Source organism: Staurois parvus, unplaced genomic scaffold (assembly GCF_062004578.1).
Source record: "Staurois parvus isolate SC_StPar_1 unplaced genomic scaffold, SC_StPar_1.0 ptg000551l, whole genome shotgun sequence".
NCBI lineage: Eukaryota > Metazoa > Chordata > Amphibia > Anura > Ranidae > Staurois > Staurois parvus.
The window spans coordinates 1040108-1062994 of NW_028318347.1; the positions used below are offsets into that span (position 1 = coordinate 1040108).

Here is a 22887-nt window from a genome sequence, read left to right on the forward strand (position 1 = left end):
GTAAAATATGAACCTGCAGCCACTTGCTGGGGATTCAGATCTTTAACAATGCTGCAGACGTGTTATTTCCCCCCACACTGCCCACCGCTATACAGCCGGGAGTGTGAGGACTTTAGTAAATCCGAATGTCGGCTGTCATGTGGAAGTGATACAAGTGGCTGTGAAGCCGCCTATCTGTCAGGATCCAGGTGTTCTGCGGCATCGCGTCGGGCGGCGCATGCGCAGAACACCAACTCTCTCTACCCGGCGGGCGGTAGGACCTGGCCGCGCATGGCAGCGGCGGGGTTCGCGCATGCGCACTCGGTATCACGGACGCGCGTCTGACACCAATGACAGCGGGAGGCGGGCTATTTAAACGTAGGAACAGGTATGTTAGTTGCCCTTTGGTCTTGTATCTTGTATCCTGTATCCTGTTCCTGTGTGCTGTATACTCCGTTGCCGACCTCTGCTTGTTCCTGATCCTGCTCTTCTCCTGTTTAACCCCTGGCTTGCCTGACTACTCTTCTGTCTGATCCCTGGTACTGTATTTGCCCGCATCCTGCTGAACCTGGCTTGTGACCTGACCATTCTTAGCTCGCTCCTCTGTACCTCGCTGCCCGTATAATACCGACCCGGCCTGTCTGACCACGCATACCGTACCCGACCATCCATCCATCCATCCGGTTTGGATCAGACCAGTGTATCTGTCTGCCTCTTCCAAAGTAGATTCCGTTCCTGCACTCCCCTGTCAGTATTCTCTACCACCGCAGGACGCACTCGGGGGTCGCGACCTGGTCTCAGTCTGCACCAAGTCCATCCCCACCATCAGGGGCCCTGGTGAACAGCAGGCTGGGACTTAGACTCCGCGCCCTGAGAGCGTCCGTGCGGTGGGCTGCTAGAGACTCTGCCAGGCGGCATAACATATACAATGGATACAAAAAGTCTACACAACCCCTGTTAAAATGTCAGGCTTCTGCGCTGAAAAAAAATTAGACATACAAATCATCTCAGAACTTTTTCCACCTTCAATGTGACCTATAAAATCTATACAAATCAATTGTAAAACTATCTGCTGAATCCATTTGGAACCTATCAAATCCACTTAGAAATAGTGGATCTGGAACACAGAGAACCTCTTTCAGGACCTTCTCAAATAACAAAAACAGGGGAAAAAAAAAAAAAGCAGTGGCCGATAGGTAAACCCCAACCATCTCCACCATATCCAGACAATGGGGAGATGTCTGCTCGAGGTGAAGTACCATTAGACACAGGGAAGGGAATGCAATCTGTCCATTAAGGTGAAAAGCAGAGACCAGTTTGAATAAAAAAAAAAGGAGATCCTTGGTCTCAAAACAACTTTATTGTGGCGGCCACAAGTAAGATCACCTTGTGGGATAACAATGTCATAAATATGTCACAAATAGGTTCAGAATGTGGATCTTTGTAACATCAACAATACTAGCTGTAAAGACATTGGAAAGAATAACTGATTTTTAAAATAACAAACCGGCGTCTACTTACCTGTAGCTTTTGAACCACTTTAGCTACTGCAATTGGAATAGGGCTAAATGGGGGGGCGAGAATGTCAAACTTCTTGGGTGACGGTACATATTACTGAATTAGCAGCAAGAGAATGTTGAAAGAGGACAGACAGGGCAGACATGTGAGCCTTGATAGTTCTAAGGGCTAAATATGTTTCTACCCCAAAAATAATGGAAATACATAATACGGCCCACCAAAAAAGCATTTGACAAAACCCCCAAAGAATCACTACAGCAAAAATAAATTTCTGCATACAATGATAAATAATGAAATTATAAGTTGGAGGAAGTCTGTGCAGACCCAGTTGGTCACTGTAGTGGAGCATCTGAATATTGTTGCTGCCCTAGCAATCCAGTGATGAGGAGGGTCAGCCATTTCCAGCAAAAGCTTACTCCCTGTGATGATTCCTGATAAAACTTGAATGCATGGCCGAGAGAGGAGTGACTTCAGAACCAATGGGCAAACCCCCATTCCTGTCAAGGGAGATGCAAAAAGCCTACTATGACCTGCCACTAGCTGATGCCAAGGATTATGCAATGCTAAATGAAGAGATTTTGGCCTGCCTGGGAGTGACTGTTGCTGTCCAGGCACACAGAATACGTTGTTGGAGGTATCGGACCAGCCAGTCACCATGTTCCCAAATGGAATTGCAACTTACCATGAAGTGGTTTCAGCTAGAAAAGCTGACAAGACCTCAGATTGTGAATGGAGTCATCATGGACTACTTGAGGGTGTTGATTAGTGAACTTCAGCACTGGGTCAGCCATGAAGAACCATTAGTGGTGGACCTACTGGTGGAACGGTACACCATAGTAGAGGAACTGCTTGGATCTGCCAAATCCTGAGGAGCCTTGCCAGTGCAGAGAAAGCCTTCACCAAAGCCAGGAACAAGCACTCACGAGTCAGGGAGCTACCATCCCAGAAGTTATGCTCCAGCACGAAAGAATGAGAATGTGTTGTGTTGGCAGTATCACTCCCAGGGCCATATCCAGGCTCAGTGTACCTAAAGGAGGAGCCCATGAAGTGATAAGGGGGTGTCCTGCTACACTCAGAGTCTGTACTGCCTACCTGGATCTGAGGGGTGACTACAAAGTGACAGAGATAAATCAGCTTCAAGCCCAGGCATTACAGGACTCCAGTAGTAGGGTAACCTTTGTCCATAACAGAGTAATTGGGAGAGTGGGCCTCTAATTAAGACCCCACGGGTAGTATGCATATATATATATAGGGAAACTAAAGAATACCCACTGGTACAAGCGACTATCACTACTACCTGTATGTAAGGGAATTCCCGTGAGACGGCTGGCAATTAGAAATGCGCATGCACACAGAAATGCGCAATCATGCGCATGGTGAAGGTTGGCGCCAGATGGACTATTTAAAGGCTGCCTCTGCCTTTGCTGAGCGCTGACTGGTCTTCAGCTGTTCCCCGTTTCCTGCTCGATCCTGTGTGATTTCCTTGTTGCTCACCCGGCTTGTTCCTGACTCGACTCCTGATTACTCTCCTACTTGATACTTGTTCCTGACCTCAGCTCCTGACTTTGGCTTGCTTATGATTTGGTACCTCGCTGTCCGCCTGTTGATGACCCTGGCTATTCCTATGACATTGCTCCTGTCTCCCATCCCAGCTTCCTGCCTTGCTCTGGTGCACGCCTGGTGATCTACCACACCAGCTCTGCATATCACTACTGTTCCTGAATCGGTGGTCCATCAGTCTTTTAAGGACTCCAGCTGCAAGTGCTGCAAACAACATCTGCTGGCGCTCTTGTCCCCCTGGTCCCTAGACACCCTCTGTTCCACCTCAAGTGAGGCCGACCTCGTCATTTCAGTCTCCAATCAGGTACGTGATACTGTGGCATGGATACCCAGGAGGTCAGGGTTGTACACAATCTGATATATGTCATCATAGTGGTACTGTCCTGTTTGTGGAAGTGTGTGTGTGTGCGTGTGCGTGTGTCCCCTATGCAGGTGATGGTTGGGGAGGATGTAGAGGGAACTTCCCCATTGTAGACTATGTCCAAAGATGATGGGGGAGGAGGTTCCTCAAGTCCTGCATATCCTGACCTGTAAATGTCAAGGGGAGCATTTGGTGCTGTCCAAATGCAGGACCCCACATTAAAAAAAAATGTCGGCAAACAAGTTATTGTGAATAATAGAGGATCAAAAGTGCTCGAAGCCAAAAGGAGATTTCTATACTTTGTGATGAATAGGGAATTGCTATGTTGAGTCAACAAAGTCCAGGGAAGTCAAAAACATAAAGAAGGAGTGCAACATATTGTTTTTGAGTATTAAATCAATACATATTTCCAATAAATATATCAAAAAATCAATATTAATAAACTTGTGAAAAACAGAAAATCGTGTGAAATCAAAATGTCATCCCGTGCTCATCATACAAAAAAATATATAATATAAAAAAAATATAAAAACATTAATTAGTCTTCAATGAAAAAAATATATGTGACTTTTCCCAGTGATTCAAATCAAATCAATAATTCCAGGTGACTTCTTTAGTGAGTATAAGATGTGCGCTCACCTCCAGATTAGCCTGTAACAGGCTAATAATGCTTTTTGTCCACTCAATGGGACTGATGTTTGTTGCACTATATGAAGAGTGGTGGGTCCCTCTCAGGCTGCTTCCCGTCTGCCTTGTGTAGACCTGTTGTCCTCGAATGGCCAGTGACGTCGTAGCCCCTAATGAAGCCGCGTGACCAGCGGCGTAACACGTAGGGGAGGGGCTACGACGTCACTGGCCATTCGAGGACAACAGGTCTACACAAGGCAGGCAGTGCTTGGCATGCTGTTGATGTATTTTTGGTGATTTAAAAGCGTTTTTTACACTATTTAAATGTAAGTGCAACTGGTATTTTAATAAAGCACTGTTTTTAAAAAAATAAAGCACTATTTTTGGCAATTTTCTTTCCACTGAGGGGATTTTTCCAAGGAAAGGAAAGCAGGAGATAAGCAGTATGAGAGTAAGATCCCAGCAGGAGTAGGAGACGGGAAGCAGCCTGAGAGGGACCCACCACAAGCAGCTGCCGGCATCCTCCCCATATCACAATGATCAGCCGGAGATTCAGCAGCTATACAGCCACTCCATCCCTTCCACAATTGGAGGAAGAGGGTCCCCCCATCCCACTGTCACCTTTCCTGGCCTCTCCCATCCCACCGGGGAGCCGGGACTCATCCAACTGGTGGCATCCTGAGCACTGAGCAGACACAGAGGAACTGACGTTGTCCCTCCTTCTCTCTGACATCAGAACCCAGAACCAACCAGGATTCCATCCCTTCCACTTCTGCTTTGGTGACAACCTTGTTAGTGACACCACCAACACAGGACATTTCTTTCCTTCCAGTGACACCACCAACACAGGGACATTCTTTCCTTCCAGTGACACCACCAACACAGGACATTTCTTTCCTTCCAATGACACCACCAACACAGGACATTTCTTTCCTTCCAATGACACCACCAACACAGGACATTTATTTCCTTCCAGTGACACCACCAACACAGGACATTTTTATCCTTCCAGTGACACCAACACGGGACATTTCTTTCCTTCCAGTGACACCACAACACAGGACATTTCCTTCCAGTGACACCACCAACACAGGACATTTCCTTCCAGTGACACCGCCAACACAGGACATTTCTTTCCTTCCAGTGACACCACCAACACAGGACATTTCTTTCCTTCCAGTGACACCACCAACACAGGACATTTCTTTCCTTCCAGTGACACCAACACAGGACATTTCTATCCTTCCAGAGACACCACCAACACAGGACATTTCTTTCTGCTGATTGTCTCTCTGTGGAAACCAATCATTCCCATCCAGGACTCTCGGGGTTTTCTCTATGGAAGAAACAAATACAGAGAGAGGTGGGCTGAGAGAGAACTCCACTTCTTTCAGTGTTTAGTCCCCGGTCACATGGGGTGTCACTCGGCATGCCATTTCCATGCTATGCTTCTTGCAGATCACAAGTCGCCCCCTACTGCCCACAATGACGGGTCATATCGGGGGGTGTGACTTGGTGGGAGTCGCAGCGATTTCTAAAGTCGTCCCTGCACTACTATTGGTGGGATTGGCATAGACATCGGTGTCACTCCTGAAATCGGCATTTCCCCCGACTTGGAAATCGTACGACTTCACTGTAAGCTGGATGTGACCGGGGGGGGGGGGGGGTTAGAGGACAAAACCGGGAACTCCGCAAATGAGGCGTCCCACCATGATTAGTGACACCATCTTTCCTTCTTTCTCTTTCCCTCTCAATTCAATGAGCTTTATTGGCAGGAACAAATGACATTGTAGCATTGCCAAAGCAGTTTGTATGGGAAGAGGGGAAATATAAAGGGGGAGGGGTCCATGGGAAGGATTATGAAGTCCTCAGTGTTTCATGTCCCTCTCAGTCTGTGGCATGGTGTCACATGTGGTACAGCTATTTCCCCCATTGGCTCCTCTTCTCCCAGTAGAATTTGGAGTTTCCTCCTTTCTTCTATAGAAGTGAAGTCCGGGATGAGAGCGGAGAGTCTCTGGAAGTGAGTGTCCCTCACTGATGAGTACTTGGGGCCCCGTACTGTCCTCCTCCCTCTCTCCCCCCAGGTCCCAAAGGATGGCGGCCCATTCACAAAGTGCAGTGCGATTGGCCCATGCAGGAGGAAACCGGCTGTGGGGAGTCATGAGAAACATGCAGTTCCTGTTGTGACCGGAGCCTGACAAGAAGAGTGATGGGAGATATGATCAAATACAATCTCATTACCTCCTCTGCTCACACTTCCAGCAACGTCTCCTCTATAATTCCTCCCACATGGAGCTTCCTGCCTGTGCCTGACCTCACTTCCTGTCTGTGCCTGACATCACTTCCTGCCTGTGCCTGACATCACTTCCTGGTTGTGCCTGACCTCACTTCTTGTCTGCGTCCGACATCGCTTCCTGTCTGCGCCCGACATCACTTCCTGCCTGCGCCCGACATCACTTCCTGTCTGTGCCGAACATTACTTCCTGTCTGCGCCTGACATTACTTCCAGTCTGTGCCTGACATAACTTCCTGTACCTGATATCACTTCCTGTCTGTCCCCCCATTACTTCTCATCTGCGCCTGACATCACTTCCCATCTGTGCCTGACCTCACTTCCCGTCTGTGCCTCACATTACTTCCTGTCTGTGCCCGACTTCACTTCCTGTCTGTGCCTTACATCCTTTCTTTCTGTGCCTGACATCACTTCCTGTACCTGACCTCACTTCCTGTCTGTGCCTGACATCCTTCCTTTCTGTGTCTGACCTCTGTCTGTGCCTGATATCACTTCCTGTACCTGACCTCAGTTCCTGTCTGTGCCCCACATTGCTGTCTGTGTCTGACATCACTTCCTGTCTGTGCCTGAGCTCACTTTCCGCCTGTGCCTGACATCACTTCCTGTCTGTGCCCGATATTGCTTCCCATCTGAGCCTTACCTCATTTCCTGTCTGTGCCTGACATCACTTCCTGTCTGTGCCTGAGCTCGCTTCCCATCTTTGCCTGACATCACTTCCCATCTGTGCCTGACATCACTTCCTGTCTCTGTATATGTGTGATCACTTGTGGAGCTCAGAAGAACGGCATCCTGAGAAATGTAAGAAAATGAAACCAAACTGTACGATGACAGGAAGATTTATTACATACTTCAGCTCCGGAACGTTTTACCCCCTTCATGACCAGGGAATTTTTTTTCTGTTCAGCACTGCACTACTTTAACTGACAATTGTGCGGTCATGCTACACTGTACACAAGTTTCACTGATATAAATAGAGCTTTCTATTGGTGATATTTGATCACCACTGGGGGGGGGGTTATTTTTTAATTTTGAAAACAAATATCTTCTACTTTGTTATAAAACATATCCCATAAAATCAGATTTCTTCATACATGTAGTACAACGTGTATTCTGCTCCGTGTCTTTGGTAGAAGCATAGCTGAATCCGTGGATATTGATTGGTCTGTGTGAAGTTATGGCGTCTACAAACTATGGGATATAGAATGGAATTTATGCAGCTTTTACGTCGCTGTTACTTTCTGACTGCCGATCACATTTCTTGAGGCAGTAAAATGCCCGGACCTTACAAACACCCCCAAATGTCCCCTTTATGGGAAGGATACATCCCAAGGTATGTGCTGAGAGGCATGTTGTGTCCATGGAACATTTACAGTTTTTGCCATAAGTTATTGGAAAATGAAAAACAAAATCTATTTACACCAAGTTGTCATTTAATGAGCTATTTCTGGCACACGCCATGGGGAGATGTGGAATTACACCCCAAAACACATTCTGCTACTTCTCCCCAGTATGAGGACACCCCAAGTGACAGACTTTCTGGCAGCCTTGCCACATACAGGTCCCAAAATCCAATGACCACCTTAAGGAGGCTTAGGCAACCATCTTAGGGTGCCAGGATAGGGGGGTGGTAAAATATGAACCTGCAGCCACTTGCTGGGGATTTGGATTTTTAACAATACTGCAGTCGTGTTATTTCCCCCCACACTCCCCACCGCTATACAGCCGGGAGTGTGAGGACTTTAGTAAATCCGAATGTCGGCTGTCATGTGGAAGTGATACAAGTGGCTGTGAAGTCGCCTATCATTCCCACCACTGAGATGTGCCCCTCCCCCCTGACACCATGTTGGACAGCAGAGCCCGGTGCTGTCATGGTGGGTGTCACTGGGAAGGACAGAGGGAGCTCAGCGGACCTCCTATACACAGACCAGGACGTGACATGTACATTGGGGTGCCTACATAGGAACACAGTGACCCCCACACACGTTACATATCAGCGCACACGCTGGAGGGAGAGCAATGATTGGAGCACCAGTGCTCCTGTGTAACTCTATACTGATGACCTGGAGGGGCTATTAAAGCGTTCCAAGTGCACACAGTGTTACGGCTTGACATGTTGGGAATCCCATTTCCTCGGCACAACCTCATCTTTTATATTTCACCAGAAAATAGGTCATGAATTGCATTTATGTGCTCAGAAATAAACGTTACTATATTGTTCCTGAAATGTTGCCTTTCATAAACTGTTGTGCTAATATCATGTAACATAGAAAATGACAACTCCCAACATTGGATTATATAGGGTGTCTGCTATCAAAGAATACATCAGATTTGGGGTTCAGTGATCTTCAGGAATAAAATGATTTTTAAAAGGTGTAAACAAAGAACAAAAAATGTCCCCAGGACTCCATTGACCCCTTAATTCCACGCCGTCTCCAGGAACCGGGAAACCCCAGAGAAGCCAAGTGTCCCCCGACTTCCTCTCCAGGCTGGGATGTCACTCTGGTCGGGCGCCACCTACAGGGGAAGAAGCAGACTGCACCGGCCTACATCTGCTCTATGCTTTGTCTGATCAGGATGGCGGCCATTTCTCCCTGAACACAGAGCGCCCTAAACACGAGGTAAACGTGGTGCAGCATTGAGCCCCGTCCAGCTGTAGTGTAGACTTTGACAGGCTGCAGGCAGCGGGGCTGGACGCTGTACCTGTGCCTACCAGGTGTATTATAATGCCAGCATTGCACCCACAGGGGCCGGACCCCCCATGTACAAGGGGCCTAAGATATACTATCAGCTTGTGTCCCATTCCACCAGACTCCTAGAACTGGAAGAGGACATTTTTGGGGGGGGTGTTGTAGAAGAACCCAGACCACGGTATTGTGCGGTGAAAATATCATCCAACTTTATTCATCATATACATGTGACACTTTAACAACAGAAGGAAAGAGATAGATTGTTTACATTTCAAGGATCTATTTATACCATTTATATCATCTATTATAAGAAATGATTAACATATGACACACCCCTCATTAATACCAGCCCCACCCACTTATGAAATCATCACTCACACTACACATTGTACATATCTCTGCACACACCAGAGGGAGAGGAATAACTCTAGGGCCATCATTCATGGCTCACTATATAAACTGATGACCTGTAAAGGCTTTTAAAGCGTCCCCTATGGACAATATTTGGTACTGAAGTTTGTCACCATTTCACAAGCACATGACATTTTAAAGCTTGACATGTTTGGTATCTATATACTTGATGCCAACCTCATCTTTCATTTTTCATCAAATTGGGTCATATATTGTGTTTTTCTGCACTGGAATTATTGTTAGTGTTTTTTGCTGAAAATATGCATTTCATAGACAGCAGTGCTAATATTGTGTGATAAAAAATTGTAACCACCACCATTTTATTCTCCAGGGTCTCTGCTTTCAGAAAATAAAAGGGGGCTTTAAATAATCTTCTGTTCTAACAATGTGAATATAATCATGTGCATAAACAAGCAAAATCAACTGGCAGCGAAAGACACAACAGCAACAATGTATACAATTATTATCAAATCTATAGTAGGAACTAATGGCCTAAGAAGCAAAGCCACCATATTACTCAACCAAGTTCCAACTAAACCCATCCAAGAAAATGGATCCCACTTCCTCCCACCCAGGTGACTGTTGGAACTCCTTTACCTTGTGTAGATATCTCCTTCTGAGATCCTCATGATCTAATATAAATGTACAACAGTCTCTGACACCAGTTTGTAGGCTCCGCCTTGATCTTCTGAGAGATAGTCAGCCGCCATGTAGTTCTGTGACACCACCTTAGGTGATGGAGCCACTTCTGCTGTCAGCTCTGCTATACCATCAATGGTGTCATTGGTTATCTGATCCATGACTCCAGTACACCGGTTCATCTTACTCATCTTAGATTACTTAGATTCCCCATCCCGTCTATGAAGGGCTCACTGCATAAAACATCTCCACTCCAGAGAAAATGTTTCTTCTCACTGGAAGGCCAGGGGAGTATTGGGAGAAATTGAGGCTTTCCCTTACAGATATGGGGGAGGGGCAACATGACCTAAAGTACAGCTATGGGTGGAATTGAAGGGAAGCCATTATAGGGCGCTCCTTCCACACAAGACGCAATATCATCTGGAAGGACTAGGAATCCATTGGACCAATGGGGATTAAATATTCTGCAATACATTGAGACACCATGAAATGTTACTGGCCTGTGATTGGCTCTCCTATTGTTAGTGAAGTGAGACTCCCCTTGTCGGTGTCATTAATGGAAAGAAACCATGTGAAATGTTTCTCCCAAATCCAAAAATGTGACCCCCTTGGGTAGGTACCCATCCTACTATTCCTGATATGAGTTTGTAGTCCCTGCTACTACAGGAAACATGCGGGCGATCATTTACACCTTTTACAGCAGGACAGTAAATATCAGAACACAATTCAAACATCAGACCAACAGCAGGAAGTCTGCTAACTGAATGTGTAATGCAATCTGTCATTAGCATTCCCAGAGTTCCCTCTGCAACATAGTTGTATCAGCTGTTGGTCCTGTCTGTAGATCTGTTATTTTCCCACCTTCTGTAACAGGGTGACAACCCTGATCATTCTGCAGGAACATTACACAGCAGCGTTGTCACCCTGTACAGGGAAGTCTTAGATAGATTATAAGTAAGACACACAACAAGTAAAGCCCAACTTCAGCTAACGCTTCTACAGCAGTTACAGCAACAGGTTCTCTATAAGGTCCAACCCCCATATGAATGACAACTGACAGTTGTGAGCACCCCCAGCAGTGTTATAGGATTTGCCCAGACCCCTCCAACTGCCATCTTTCCCAAAAGACTTGGTCTTCAACAGGAAGTAGACAAAAAATATCTACTGAGAGGGACAACAAAACATAAAACAATAGGAGACTCGGAAAAACAAAACCTGCTCTGCTAATGACAGATTTCATTATTAATGTCATTAGTGATGTTGCCCATAGTTACACTTTGGTGCCAACGTTGTAATATTTCCAGGGAGAAGAAGTTTTCTTTACAAACTTTCCACCAAAAAGAGATGTGTGCACTCAGAGTGATTATTGTGAACCCCAATCAGAGGAATGTCAGTCCCCCGGAAGAAGTGGTAGGAATATGACCGCACACTCAGCACTTTGTAAGTTCAGATCTCTGGCAGTTGTATTGTGTGATTAGTCTATGGAGAGGAGTAATATCTGGAAAGAGAAAACATGGAACAAGGATTTCTGATCTTCACCTGATGGAATCCCATTTGGCAGAACCACATGGAACACAAGTGGCCAGCTGGGCTTACGGTTTACTGCTGAATACATCCCCTAAATCAGCAGTAACTCAGTATTGGAAGGCCTGCATCAGCTTGGGATGTTGTTTTCTCACTGAATAGACTTATTTCTAGCTGGTGTCACAGACACAGACCTGCCTGAAAGGTTGTCACCCATGAGATGATATCCTACAACCTCACAAACACCCCCTTTCCTCTCTATGATCACAATCTCATCACCTTCACAGTCTCCTCATCTTCAAACACCTATCCCTCCAATCAGCAATCACCTGCAGAAACCTTCACAACTTGAACCCTTCTCCCTTCCACTCTGCAACTGACCAACTCTATGACAGAATCTCTCCCCTGTCCTGCCCTGACCTGGACACTGCTGTCTACAACAGTTCACTTTCATCCACATTAGACTCACTTGCTCCTCTAACATGAAGCATCAGGCCCCGACCATTACAACCTTGGCAGACTGACAACACCAGAGATCTTAAACGACATAGTCGTGTGCTGGAGCGAATGTGGCGTAAAACCAAATCTCACCAAGCATTCACCCGATATAAATCTGCTTTCTTAACATACAATTCCTCCCTCCATGCTACCAGACAAGCCTACTTTGTCACTCTCATCAATAGCTTGTCATCCAGTCCTCGTCATCTCTTCTCTACTTCTAACTCTCAACATTCTCCACCTCCACCCAGTACCTCACTCACTGCTCACGAGATTGCAAATCATTTTAAAAACAAGATTGATGCAATTCGTAGGGACATCTCCACTGCACAGACATCCATCCCACTTAGCATACCTCATACTAAACCTCCCTCAACACTTTCCTCTTTTGACCTTGCTACTGCCAAAGAGGTCACTAAGGTTTCCTCAGAAGCCCATCTCACTACCTGCCCACTGGATCCTGTCCCCTCACAACTACTACGGTCATCCTCTTCTTCCATCCTATCCTCCCTCACTCACATCTTCAATCTCTCCCTCTCTACTGGTGCCTTACCCTCCCCTCTAAAGCATGCGCACATCACTCCCATACTTAAAAAGCTCTCCCTGGACCCCACCAACCTGAACAACTTAAGACCCATCTCCCTGCTGCCATTTACCTCTAAACTATTACAACACCTAGTCTACAATCGCCTGAGCTCCCACCTCACCGACAACAACCTTCTTGCCCCTTTACAGTCTGGCTTTCCCTCACTACACTCCACTGAAACTGCCCTACTAAAACGCCCTAATGATCTACTAATTGCTAAAACCAATGGCCACTACTCCATACTCATCCCAACCAACGGCCACTGCTCCGTACTCATCCCAACCAACGGCCACTGCTTCGTACTCATCCCAACCAATGGCCACTGCTCCGTACTCATCCCAACCAATGGCCACTACTCCTTACTCATCCCAACCAATGGCCACTACTTCGTACTCATCCCAACCAATGGCCACTACACCGTACTCATCCCAACCAATGGCCACTGCTCTGTACTCATCCCAACCAATGGCCACTACTCCGTACTCATCCCAACCAATGGCCACTACTCCGTACTCATCCCAACCAATGGCCACTACACCGTACTCATCCCAACCAATGGCCACTACTCCGTACTCATCCCAACCAATGGCCACTACTCAGTACTCTTACTACTTGACCTCTCTGCAGCTTTTGATAGAGTTGACCATCCCCTCCTCCTCAAAAAACTCAACTCTTTTGGCCTCCAAGACTCTGCTCTCTCCTGGTTCTCCTCCTACCTATCGCAGCGCTCCATCAGCGTTACCAATAACTCTGCCTCCTCCTCTCCACTCCCTTTTTCTGTAGGGGTTCTTCAAGGTTCTGTCCTTGGACCCCTACTCTTCTCCATCTACACCTCCTCCCTTTGTCACTTTATAAACTCCCATGGCTTTAAGTACCATCTCTATGCTAATGACACACAAATCTATCTTTCTACCGCTCACCTCACCCCTTCAGTCTCCTCCTCACCTCACTCCTTCAGTCTTCTCTCGCATTACTAACCTACTAAGCGACATATCGGCATGGATGTCACTCCACTTCCTCAAACTCAATCTTTTTAAAACTGAGCTCCTAGTATTCCCTCCAGCCTGTTCCCCCTCCCCCGACTTCTCCATCAAGATCAATAACAAAATCATCAGTCCCTCCCCTCATGCCAAGGTGCTAGGTGTAATCCTAGACTCCCATCTGTCTTCAGTCCCAAATCCACTGTCCAAATCTTGTAGACTTCACCTCCACAGCAGCTCCAAGATATGGCCGTTCTTAACCTCGGAAACCAGTAAGAAACTTATTCACTCCCTTGTTATATCTTGCCTTAACTATTGAAACTCCCTCCTCATTGGCCGACCACATTGCAGGCTATCCCCTCTTCAGTCTATCATGAATGCTGCTGCCAGACTCATCCACCTTACTAACCATTCTGTATCAGCCACCCCTCGCTGCCAATCCCTCCACTGGCCTTCACTCAGTGTCCTCCACCTCTCTCTGCCAATCCCTCCACTGGCCTTCATTCAGTGTCCTCCACCCGCCTCTGCCAATCCCTTCACTGGCCTCCATTCAGTGTCCTCCACCCCCCTCTGCCAATCCCTCCACTGGCTTCCCATTGACCAATGGATAAAATTCAAAACATTAACAATAACATGTAATTTGGGGCAGAGTTATAAATGAATTTATATCACCAATATTGTCTCCAAATATCACCCAAACCGTACTCTCCGATCCTCACATGACCACCTGCTCTCTAGCTCCCTTGTCTCCTCCTCCCATGCTCATCTCCAGAGCTTCCCCCCTATCCTCTGGAACACTCTACCCCAATTTATCAGACTATCGCCTACTCTGCTCACTTTTAGGCGATCTCTGAAAACCTCTCTCTTTAGGGAAGCATATCCTGCCCTCAGCTAATAATGGAATCTTCTACTCTTCCAACCAGTCCATCCCACACAGTTACTACCTTTTGTACCACTAGCCCCTCCCTCCTAGATTGTAAGCTCCGAGGAGCAGGGCCCTCCTATCCCTCTTGTATTGAACTTTATTGTTGCTGTATTGTCTCCCGTTATATTGTAAAGCGCTGAGCAAACTGTCGGCAGCATAAATCCTGTATAATAATAATAATGAGAGGAGATGAAATGTGGAAAGAAGGCATTGATAATGGGAGAGGAGATGGAAAATGTAATGGGAGGAATGGACAAGGTGGGCTTAGCTGGAGACCTCAAGCCTGGCTGATGATGTATCAATAGTCAGAAGAACCTGGAATGGACTCTCCCACTGAGGCTTCAGAGACTTGGTAAGATGACAATAGACCCCATCCTAGTCTCTGGTACTGAGGCAGTGCTGGTCATGTATTACCTCAGGATCCAGAAATGAAGAAAATGCTTGGAAACACAACTCAGTTGGTGAATCATGAAAATGCATTGCATGTTCATTCAAAGCTCCATAAAAAAAGATAAAGATGAGAATAATGAGAGAAGCTGTTCAGTTATTGATGCTTATCTTAAAAAAATTATCAAAAGATAAAATATTTAAATCCCTTCTAGTTGTGTATTGATGGACATAAGCACTAAACTCAGTTCATCCAATCATTACATTCCAGTTTGCTCAGATTTTAGTTTGTTTCTTTTAAGGTAACATTTTATCTTCCCTTCTTCTCTAGCTTGTGGGATGACATTGGGGATGTGAAACTAACTTGTGACACCTGAAACTTTTTTAATATCTCTTTTCTTCCAGAATTTAATCTATGCAGAAATTTGTGAATCCTCCGGTGATAGATTAGACCGGCATTAACTGTAAAAGTTTTGTCACATTGAGAGCATTAAAATGGCTTCTCTCCACTGTGAATCCTCTGGTGTGTGATAAGATGTGACTTCACTGTAAAAGCTTTACCACATTCAGAACACTGATATGGCTTCTCTCCAGTGTGAATCCTCTGGTGTCTGATAAGATCTGACTTCTGTGTAAAAGCTTTATCACATTCAGAACACTGATATGACTTCTCTCCAGTGTGACTCCTCTGGTGTCTGATAAGATGTGACTTCACTGTAAAAGCTTTACCACATTCAGAACACTGATATGACTTCTCTCCAGTGTGAATCCTCTGGTGTCTGATAAGATTTGACTTTACTTTAAAAGCTTTATAACATTCAGAACACTGATATGGCTTCTCTCCAGTGTGAATCCTCTGGTGTCTGATAAGATCTGACTTTACTTTAAAAGCTTTACCACATTCAGAACACTGATATGACTTCTCTCCAGTGTGAATCCTCTGGTGTCTGATAAGATGTGACTTCTGTGTAAAAGCTTTATCACATTCAGAACACTGATATGACTTCTCTCCAGTGTGAATACTCTGGTGTGTGATAAGACTTGACTTCCGTGTAAAAGCTTTATCACATTCAGAACACTGATATGGCTTCTCTCCAGTGTGAGTCCTCTGGTGTCTGTTAAGATGTGACTTTACTGTAAAAGCTTTATCACATTCAGAACACTGATATATCTCTCCAGTGTGAACCCTCTGGTGTGTGATAAGATGTGACTTCTGTGTAAAAGCTTTATCACATTCAGAACACTGATATGACTTCTCTCCAGTGTGACTCCTCTGGTGTGTGATAAGACTTGACTTCCGTGTAAAAGCTTTATCACATTCAGAACACTGATATGGCTTCTCTCCAGTGGGACTCCTCTGGTGTCTGTTAAGATGTGACTTTACTGTAAAAGCTTTATCACATTCAGAACACTGATATGGCTTCTCTCCAGTGTGAACTCTTTGGTGTACTATAAGGTCTTTCTCGCTTGTAAACGTTTTGCCACATTGAGAACACTGATATGACTTCCCTCCATTGTGAACCTTCTGGTGTGTGATATATTTTCTCTCCATTGTAAAATCTCCAAACAAGAAGTAGTTTGAAATGACTCCTCTTTTTGTATACTTGGGTTGGACTTTATTGTAAAGCCATTGTCATTTCCAGAACACATAAATTCCTTTTCTCCTGTTGTCCTCTGAGGCTGGACCAATGTGGAAGAGGATCCAAACCATGACTTTTAGAACACAGATATGACTTGTATCCCGTGTGAATCCTCCAGTGAGCTGCAATAAAGACTTTCAGTCAATTAAGACACCCATATGTCTTGTTTTCCATGTGACTCAGCTGTATTCATGAAGACCAACATGACCGAAAACTTGGTTCATCAATCCACCTGTACAAAAAAAAAAAAAATTAAATTTAAAATTCTATATAAAGGGCTACATAAAGTTGATTTCTATTTTTAATGTTCATTACTAAATATATCTTATGAATAGAAAGAATATGTACAGCATTATCTACAGTATTTTTTTCATCAAATAGATTTTTATTAAGAATGTTTATAAGTGCGCACAGTATTCCCAACATTCAGCCCAGACAATGGAGTCATACATTCTCACGTATAGGCAGTTGTGGCACTGTTACAGATCATACAGAACAATAACTTGCTTTGTCTATGGTGTCACTTTTACCTTTTATAAACAAATGAACAGAGAAAAGAAGAAACAACCTAGAACAATTCAGCTGTACATGGCAAGTAACTCCCCCCAATACATACATAGATAGCTGACACTGATCAATGAGGCCCGTGTCTACAGGATCATACCCCAAGTATGGGTCTCCAATGTAGTCACCATTCAGTAGGATACAACTGGCCGTTCTCCTTCTATGGGGCTTAAAAAGCTAAAGTTTTAAAAACCTATGATGTTAATGTGGAGTTCACCTGCTCAATCCACTGTTGTCTGCTGGGAGTTTGAGATGATAGCCAAGATCGGGATATTTTTTATGGTCAAGCAGCCTCACTATTGCTATATGACTTGTAATAGGAGGAGGTGTAAATAATTCCTCCTCTATTGACACCAAGAGGCACACCCGAGGAATATTGAACACCAACATTACAATACTGGTCATATCATTCCACTTTTTGAATAATTTTGGACATCTCCAAAATGTGTATCAAATCCCCGACATCACCACTACATTTGGGGTCATAAGGGGAAATCCCTCCTGTCCTAGCTAAACAATTGAGCTGGAGTCCTGAAAGATCTATGCAAAAGAAATGACTGAGTTTCTGTGAAGAGGACAGAGAGATGAGAGGTATGGAGGTCACAACCACCTCCCACCACTCTCTATTATTTTCTCTGTTTCCCATTTCTTTCTATAAGTCTTCAGTAAGAGTCAAAAGACTGGAATAAATATATGAAAGATCATGCCTTTCCCACTGGTGCCATCTGAAGCCCATTAACAAGTGTGAGAGTGATGTGAAATCTGTATCTGATGGAAGTAGCAACCGATGGATGGGATCTAATGTGTCTACTAAGTCCCACCTGGTAAGATGTTGAAGTTGGGCAGCTATAATATAAAGTCTAACATTTGGTATTGCTAGGCCTCCTTGGTCTTCACCATACTGTAGAGTAGTGAGTGTGATTCTAGCTGATGGCTTCTTCTAAATGAGTTCCCCAAACTGAGAGTCTATACTGGAGAACCACTTACGAGGTGTCCACATGGGAGAATTGTGGAGTATATAGAGGAATTGTGGGGTCCATATCTTCTCTTGTTCATAGATTTTATTGGAAAGAGATAATAGTTTTACAAGGAGCTCATAACAATGTGATTGCAGGACTCACCAACAGTAAGTCAGAAGGGGTACAACCCTTAGAGGTAACGTACAGGTTGTAATTTGTACAGTACAAATAATATCTTCATACATTAAAGTGGAGTTCCAGTGAAAATAAAAAAATAAAAGTCAGCAGCTGCAAAAACTGTAGCTGCTGACTTTTAAAAGATGGGCACTTACCTGTCCCTCGATCTCGTGGTGTCCTCCCCACAGCCCATTTCATCGGCCGCCCTGTGTTTCCAGTGCCGGCATCTTCAGTGTGGGCACCCAGCTGTGACAGCTTGCGGCTTCACATCCGGGTGCCCACTGAGCATGTGCAAGTATCTCTGTGCTTTGTGAATAGTCCTGTAGTCTTCTAGGACCTTTCATGTGTCCCAGAAGACTACAGGGAGGGAGGGGGGAGGACAACTTCCGCTTCTGATCACCTAGGTGATTGCAGTAGAAGTGGGAGTGGGTACCTGTCAATTTTGGTTACCCTCCCAAAAGGTGCCAGTGGGGTCCTTAACCACTTGCCTACCAGGCACTTATACCCCCTTCCTTACCAGGCCAATTTTAAACTTTCAGCTTTGCCTCACTTTAAATGACAATTGTGCGGTCATGCAACATTGTACTCATTTTTATCTTTTTTTTGACACAAATAGAGCTTTCTTTTGGTGGTCTTTACTCCCCGCTGGGTGTTTTATTTTTTGTGCTATAAACAAAAAAAGAGCAAAAAATGTAAAAAAAAAAAGTTACTTTGTTTCTATTATAACATTTTGCAAACAGGTAATTTGTCTCCTTCACTGATGTGCACTGATAGGTGGCACTGATAGGCAACACTGATGAAGCAGTACTGATAGGCAGAACTAAAGAAGCGGCACTGATAGGTGCCAGTGGGGTCCTTAACCACTTGCCTACCAGGCACTTATACCCCCTTCCTTACTAGGCCAATTTTCAGCATTGTCACATTATAAATGACAATTGCGTGGTCATGCAACATTGTACTCATTTGAAAATATTATATTTTTTTTTACACAAATAGAGCTTTCTTTTGGTGGTATTTGCTCCCCGATGGGTGTTTTATTTTTTGTGCTATAACCAAAAAAAGAGCAAAAAAATTTAAATAAAAGTTTCTTTGTTTCTATTAAAATATTTAGCAAACAGGTAATTTTTCACCTTCACTGATGTGCGTTAATGAGGCTGTACTGATAGGCAGCACTAATGAGGTGGCACTGATGATGGGTACTGATAGTTGTCACTGATTGGCAGCACTGCTGGGCACTGACGGGCGGCACTGGTGGGCAAAGGTGGGTGGCACTGCTGGGCACTTGTGGGCAGAAATGGTGGGTGGCGCTGCTGGGCACCGATCCTCAGGTCACTGATCATAAGTGCCCTGATGATCCCTCCTCTGACAACTGCTGGCAGTACCTTCCTCTTGCTCTGACAGCGTGAGGAAAGTGCAGTCGAGAACCGGAAACTGCAACTCCCGATGACCAGCGTGTCATAGGATACAGCAATCGTGGAGATCGCCAGGTTCAAGCCCCCGGGGGCATGCAGGAGAGCACATTCTGGGAGGACATCATATGAGATTTCTACATGGCAAATAATTTCCTAGCAGGTGTAGTAGAGTCATAGAAATCCAACAGACCCAACAGTCATGACATGCATGCTGCTGATTCTGTGTCATTGAATCACTCATTGAAAGGGGCGTGTTCAAAATAATAGCAGTGTGGAGTTCTATTAGTGACGTCATTCATTCTTTGATAAACAGGTGGTAATTATTGCCCTTATTTAAGGAAGGAAGGCAGCAAATGTTGGACATGCTGGTTACAGTGCATTTCTCTCTGAAATTCTGAGGAAAATGGGTCATTCCAGACATTGTTCAGAAGAACAGCGTACCTTGATTAAAAAGTTGATTGGAGAGGGGAAAACATATAAAGAAGTGCAGAAAATGATTGGCTGCTCAGCTAAAATGATGGCAAATGCTTTAAAATGGCAACCAAAACCTGAAAGACGAGGAAGAAAGCGAAAAACTACCATTGGAATGAATAGAAGAATAGCCAAAATGGCGTGGACTCAGCCAACAATCAGCTCCAGGAAGATGAAAGAAGGTGTGACGTTCCCTGTGAGGACTGTTACAATTAGAAGACGCCGATGTGAAGCCAAGCTATCTGCAAGAAGTCCCCGCAAAGTCCCACTGTTGGGAAAAAGACGTGTGCTGAAGAGGTTACAATCTGCCAAAGAGCACATTGAATGGCCTAAAGAGAAATGGCGCAACATTTTGTGGACTGATGAAGATAAGATTGTTCTTTTTGGGTCTAGTGGGCGGAGACTGTTTGTCAGACGACCCCCAAACACTGAATTCAAGCCACAGTACACTGTGAAGACCGTGAAGCATGGTGGTGCAAGCATCATGATATGGGGATGTTTCTCATACTACGGTGTTGGGCCTATTTATCGCATACCAGGGATCATGGATCAGTTTGAATACATCAGAATACTTGAAGAGGTCATGCTGCCTTATGCTGAAGAGGAAATGCCCTTGAAATGGGTGTTCCAACAGGACAACGACCCCAAACACACCAGTAAACGTGCAACATCTTGGTTCCAGACCAACAAGATGGACGTTATGGAGTGGCCAGCCCAATCCCCGGATCTTCATCCAATAGAAAACTTGTGGGGTGACATCAAAAATGCCATTTCTGAGGCAAAACCAAGAAATAGAGAAGAACTGTGGAAGACTTGGTGGGCCTTGAGGAGGATTGAATAAGATTCCTCCTCTTCCCCTATTCCTGTGCCCTGTCCAATGTTTCTTAGGCTGAACCTCCTTAGCCTGCTGGGCCTGTGTTTTTCGACAAAAAAACCCTACTAGAGTGAAACCTTTTCTTACTCTCTGGGAATGTCCTCTTTTTATGGACTGTACATTCCAGAGCCTCCTCGAGACCTGGACCAAAAAGATTATCGCCAATAAAGGGTAAGGCACAAAGGTGCAGTTTGAATGCTGAGTTCCCTGCCCAGGTTTTTAACCAAAATGCCCTTTTAGCTGAATTCACTAGGGCAGAGGTTCGAGCCGCTAGCTTAACTGATTTGGCCGAGGCATCCACAAGGAAACCAACTGCTTTAAACAGTAAAGGAAATTATTTCAGGATTTGCTGCCTGGAGGTTCCTGCCGAGAGATGCGACTAACTGGGTAAGTCAGCATTCCAGATTTCTGGTGACACAGGTAGCCGATAAAGCTGGCCTAAAGCTGATGGAAGTGGAATCCCAGGCCCTGCGGAGTAAGACTTCATCCCTCTTATCCATAGGGTCTTTCAGAGCCCCCATATCTTCAAATGCTAAGTCTGTCCTTTTAGAGACTTTAGATAAGGAGGTGTCTAATTTCTGAACCTTGTTCCATTGCTGGGACCCGTTATCCTAAAAAGGAAACCTCCTTTTAAGATTACTTGAGAAAAAGGGTTTCCTCTCAGGGCTTTCCCATTCCTGCCTAATGGTATCAACCAGGGAACTATGGACTGGAAAGACACTAGTCTTTCTAGCATACAAACCTTGATACATGAGGTCATGCTCAGATAGGCAAACATCCTCCTCCTCGATTTCTAAGGTTTCGTAGATAGCTTTAAGGAGGTCGTCCACATCTTCCAGGGGCAATTTGTTCCTGAAACCTCTGGAGGAGCAAACTTCACCGTCCTCCTCTTATGAGCCTGAATCTACCCAGGACCTAGGATCCTCCTCCGGGTCCTCTCCTTTTAATGCATCTGCTACCTCCAAACCCACCGATTGGGTCCAAGGATCCAGTGGCGGCTGCATTTTTCCAATAGGGATCTAAAGGATTGAAATGTAGACAACATGTCATCCTTAATGGAGGTGAGCACTTTATGGCAGGCTGTAAATGACTTATCCTTAATTAGGCTAGCCACACAATTGCGGTATAAGGGTTTTTCCCAAGTTGAACCCAATTTAGCTGCACAAACTGCACACTTCTTCTTGGGGGTCTGACTCTGCACCTTGTCCTGGACTTTAACCTACAATAAGCAAGAAAAAACACAATACATAAAATAATCAGCCCAGGGCCCCTCATACAAAAAACTTCCAGTTCCTGGACAGCACCCAGAAGTTGCGGCTACTCACACGCTTGCTTGGCAGTCACTCTGCTCCACTGTGCATCGGATGCTGGAGCCCCCCCCGCACGGGAAGGAGAACGACAGGCATCAAAGGTCCTGGACCCCCCAGGACACCCCCGATGGTCATGATCCACTGAGGCATTGAAAGATATCAGGAGCGCAGCCCCACTCCCCCTGAAGGGATTGCGTCGGACAGCAGGAAGTAAGACAGACCAGGATCCACCAGCAACCTCTAGGGCCCAGGACTTCGACAATCAGTTCCTTGATGACTGCACCCATCCTTCCAGAGGAAACACTAAAAACTCAGGAGGGAGGCCTGGTGGTCCGCCTTTTATAGAACTGTGCTTACGTGTTTCCTGTCCCAGAGGGAGGAGCTCTGTCTCAGGAAGGCTGTCCTGGAGGACGTTTGGAGAAATGAACATTAAAATGACTGAGAGACAAAAGCCAGAAATAGATCAGTGGCTGCATGCACGCCTCATTGTTAGGCTGCAGGTAGA

At 45.3% G+C, this 22887-nt stretch overlaps 1 protein-coding gene across 1 annotated transcript in view; it reads right to left on the reverse strand.

Annotated features, from left to right (window-relative positions):
- LOC149451036 (uncharacterized) overlaps nucleotides 1-16779 on the reverse strand; it is a 71311-nt gene extending 54532 nt beyond the window's left edge. The window contains exon 1 of the mRNA XM_089691120.1: nucleotides 15486-16779. Within this exon, the coding sequence (XP_089547246.1) occupies nucleotides 15486-16527 (1042 nt within the window). The 5' untranslated portion in view covers nucleotides 16528-16779. The remainder of the gene's footprint in view (nucleotides 1-15485) is intronic.
- Nucleotides 16780-22887: the final 6108 nt, after the last annotated feature.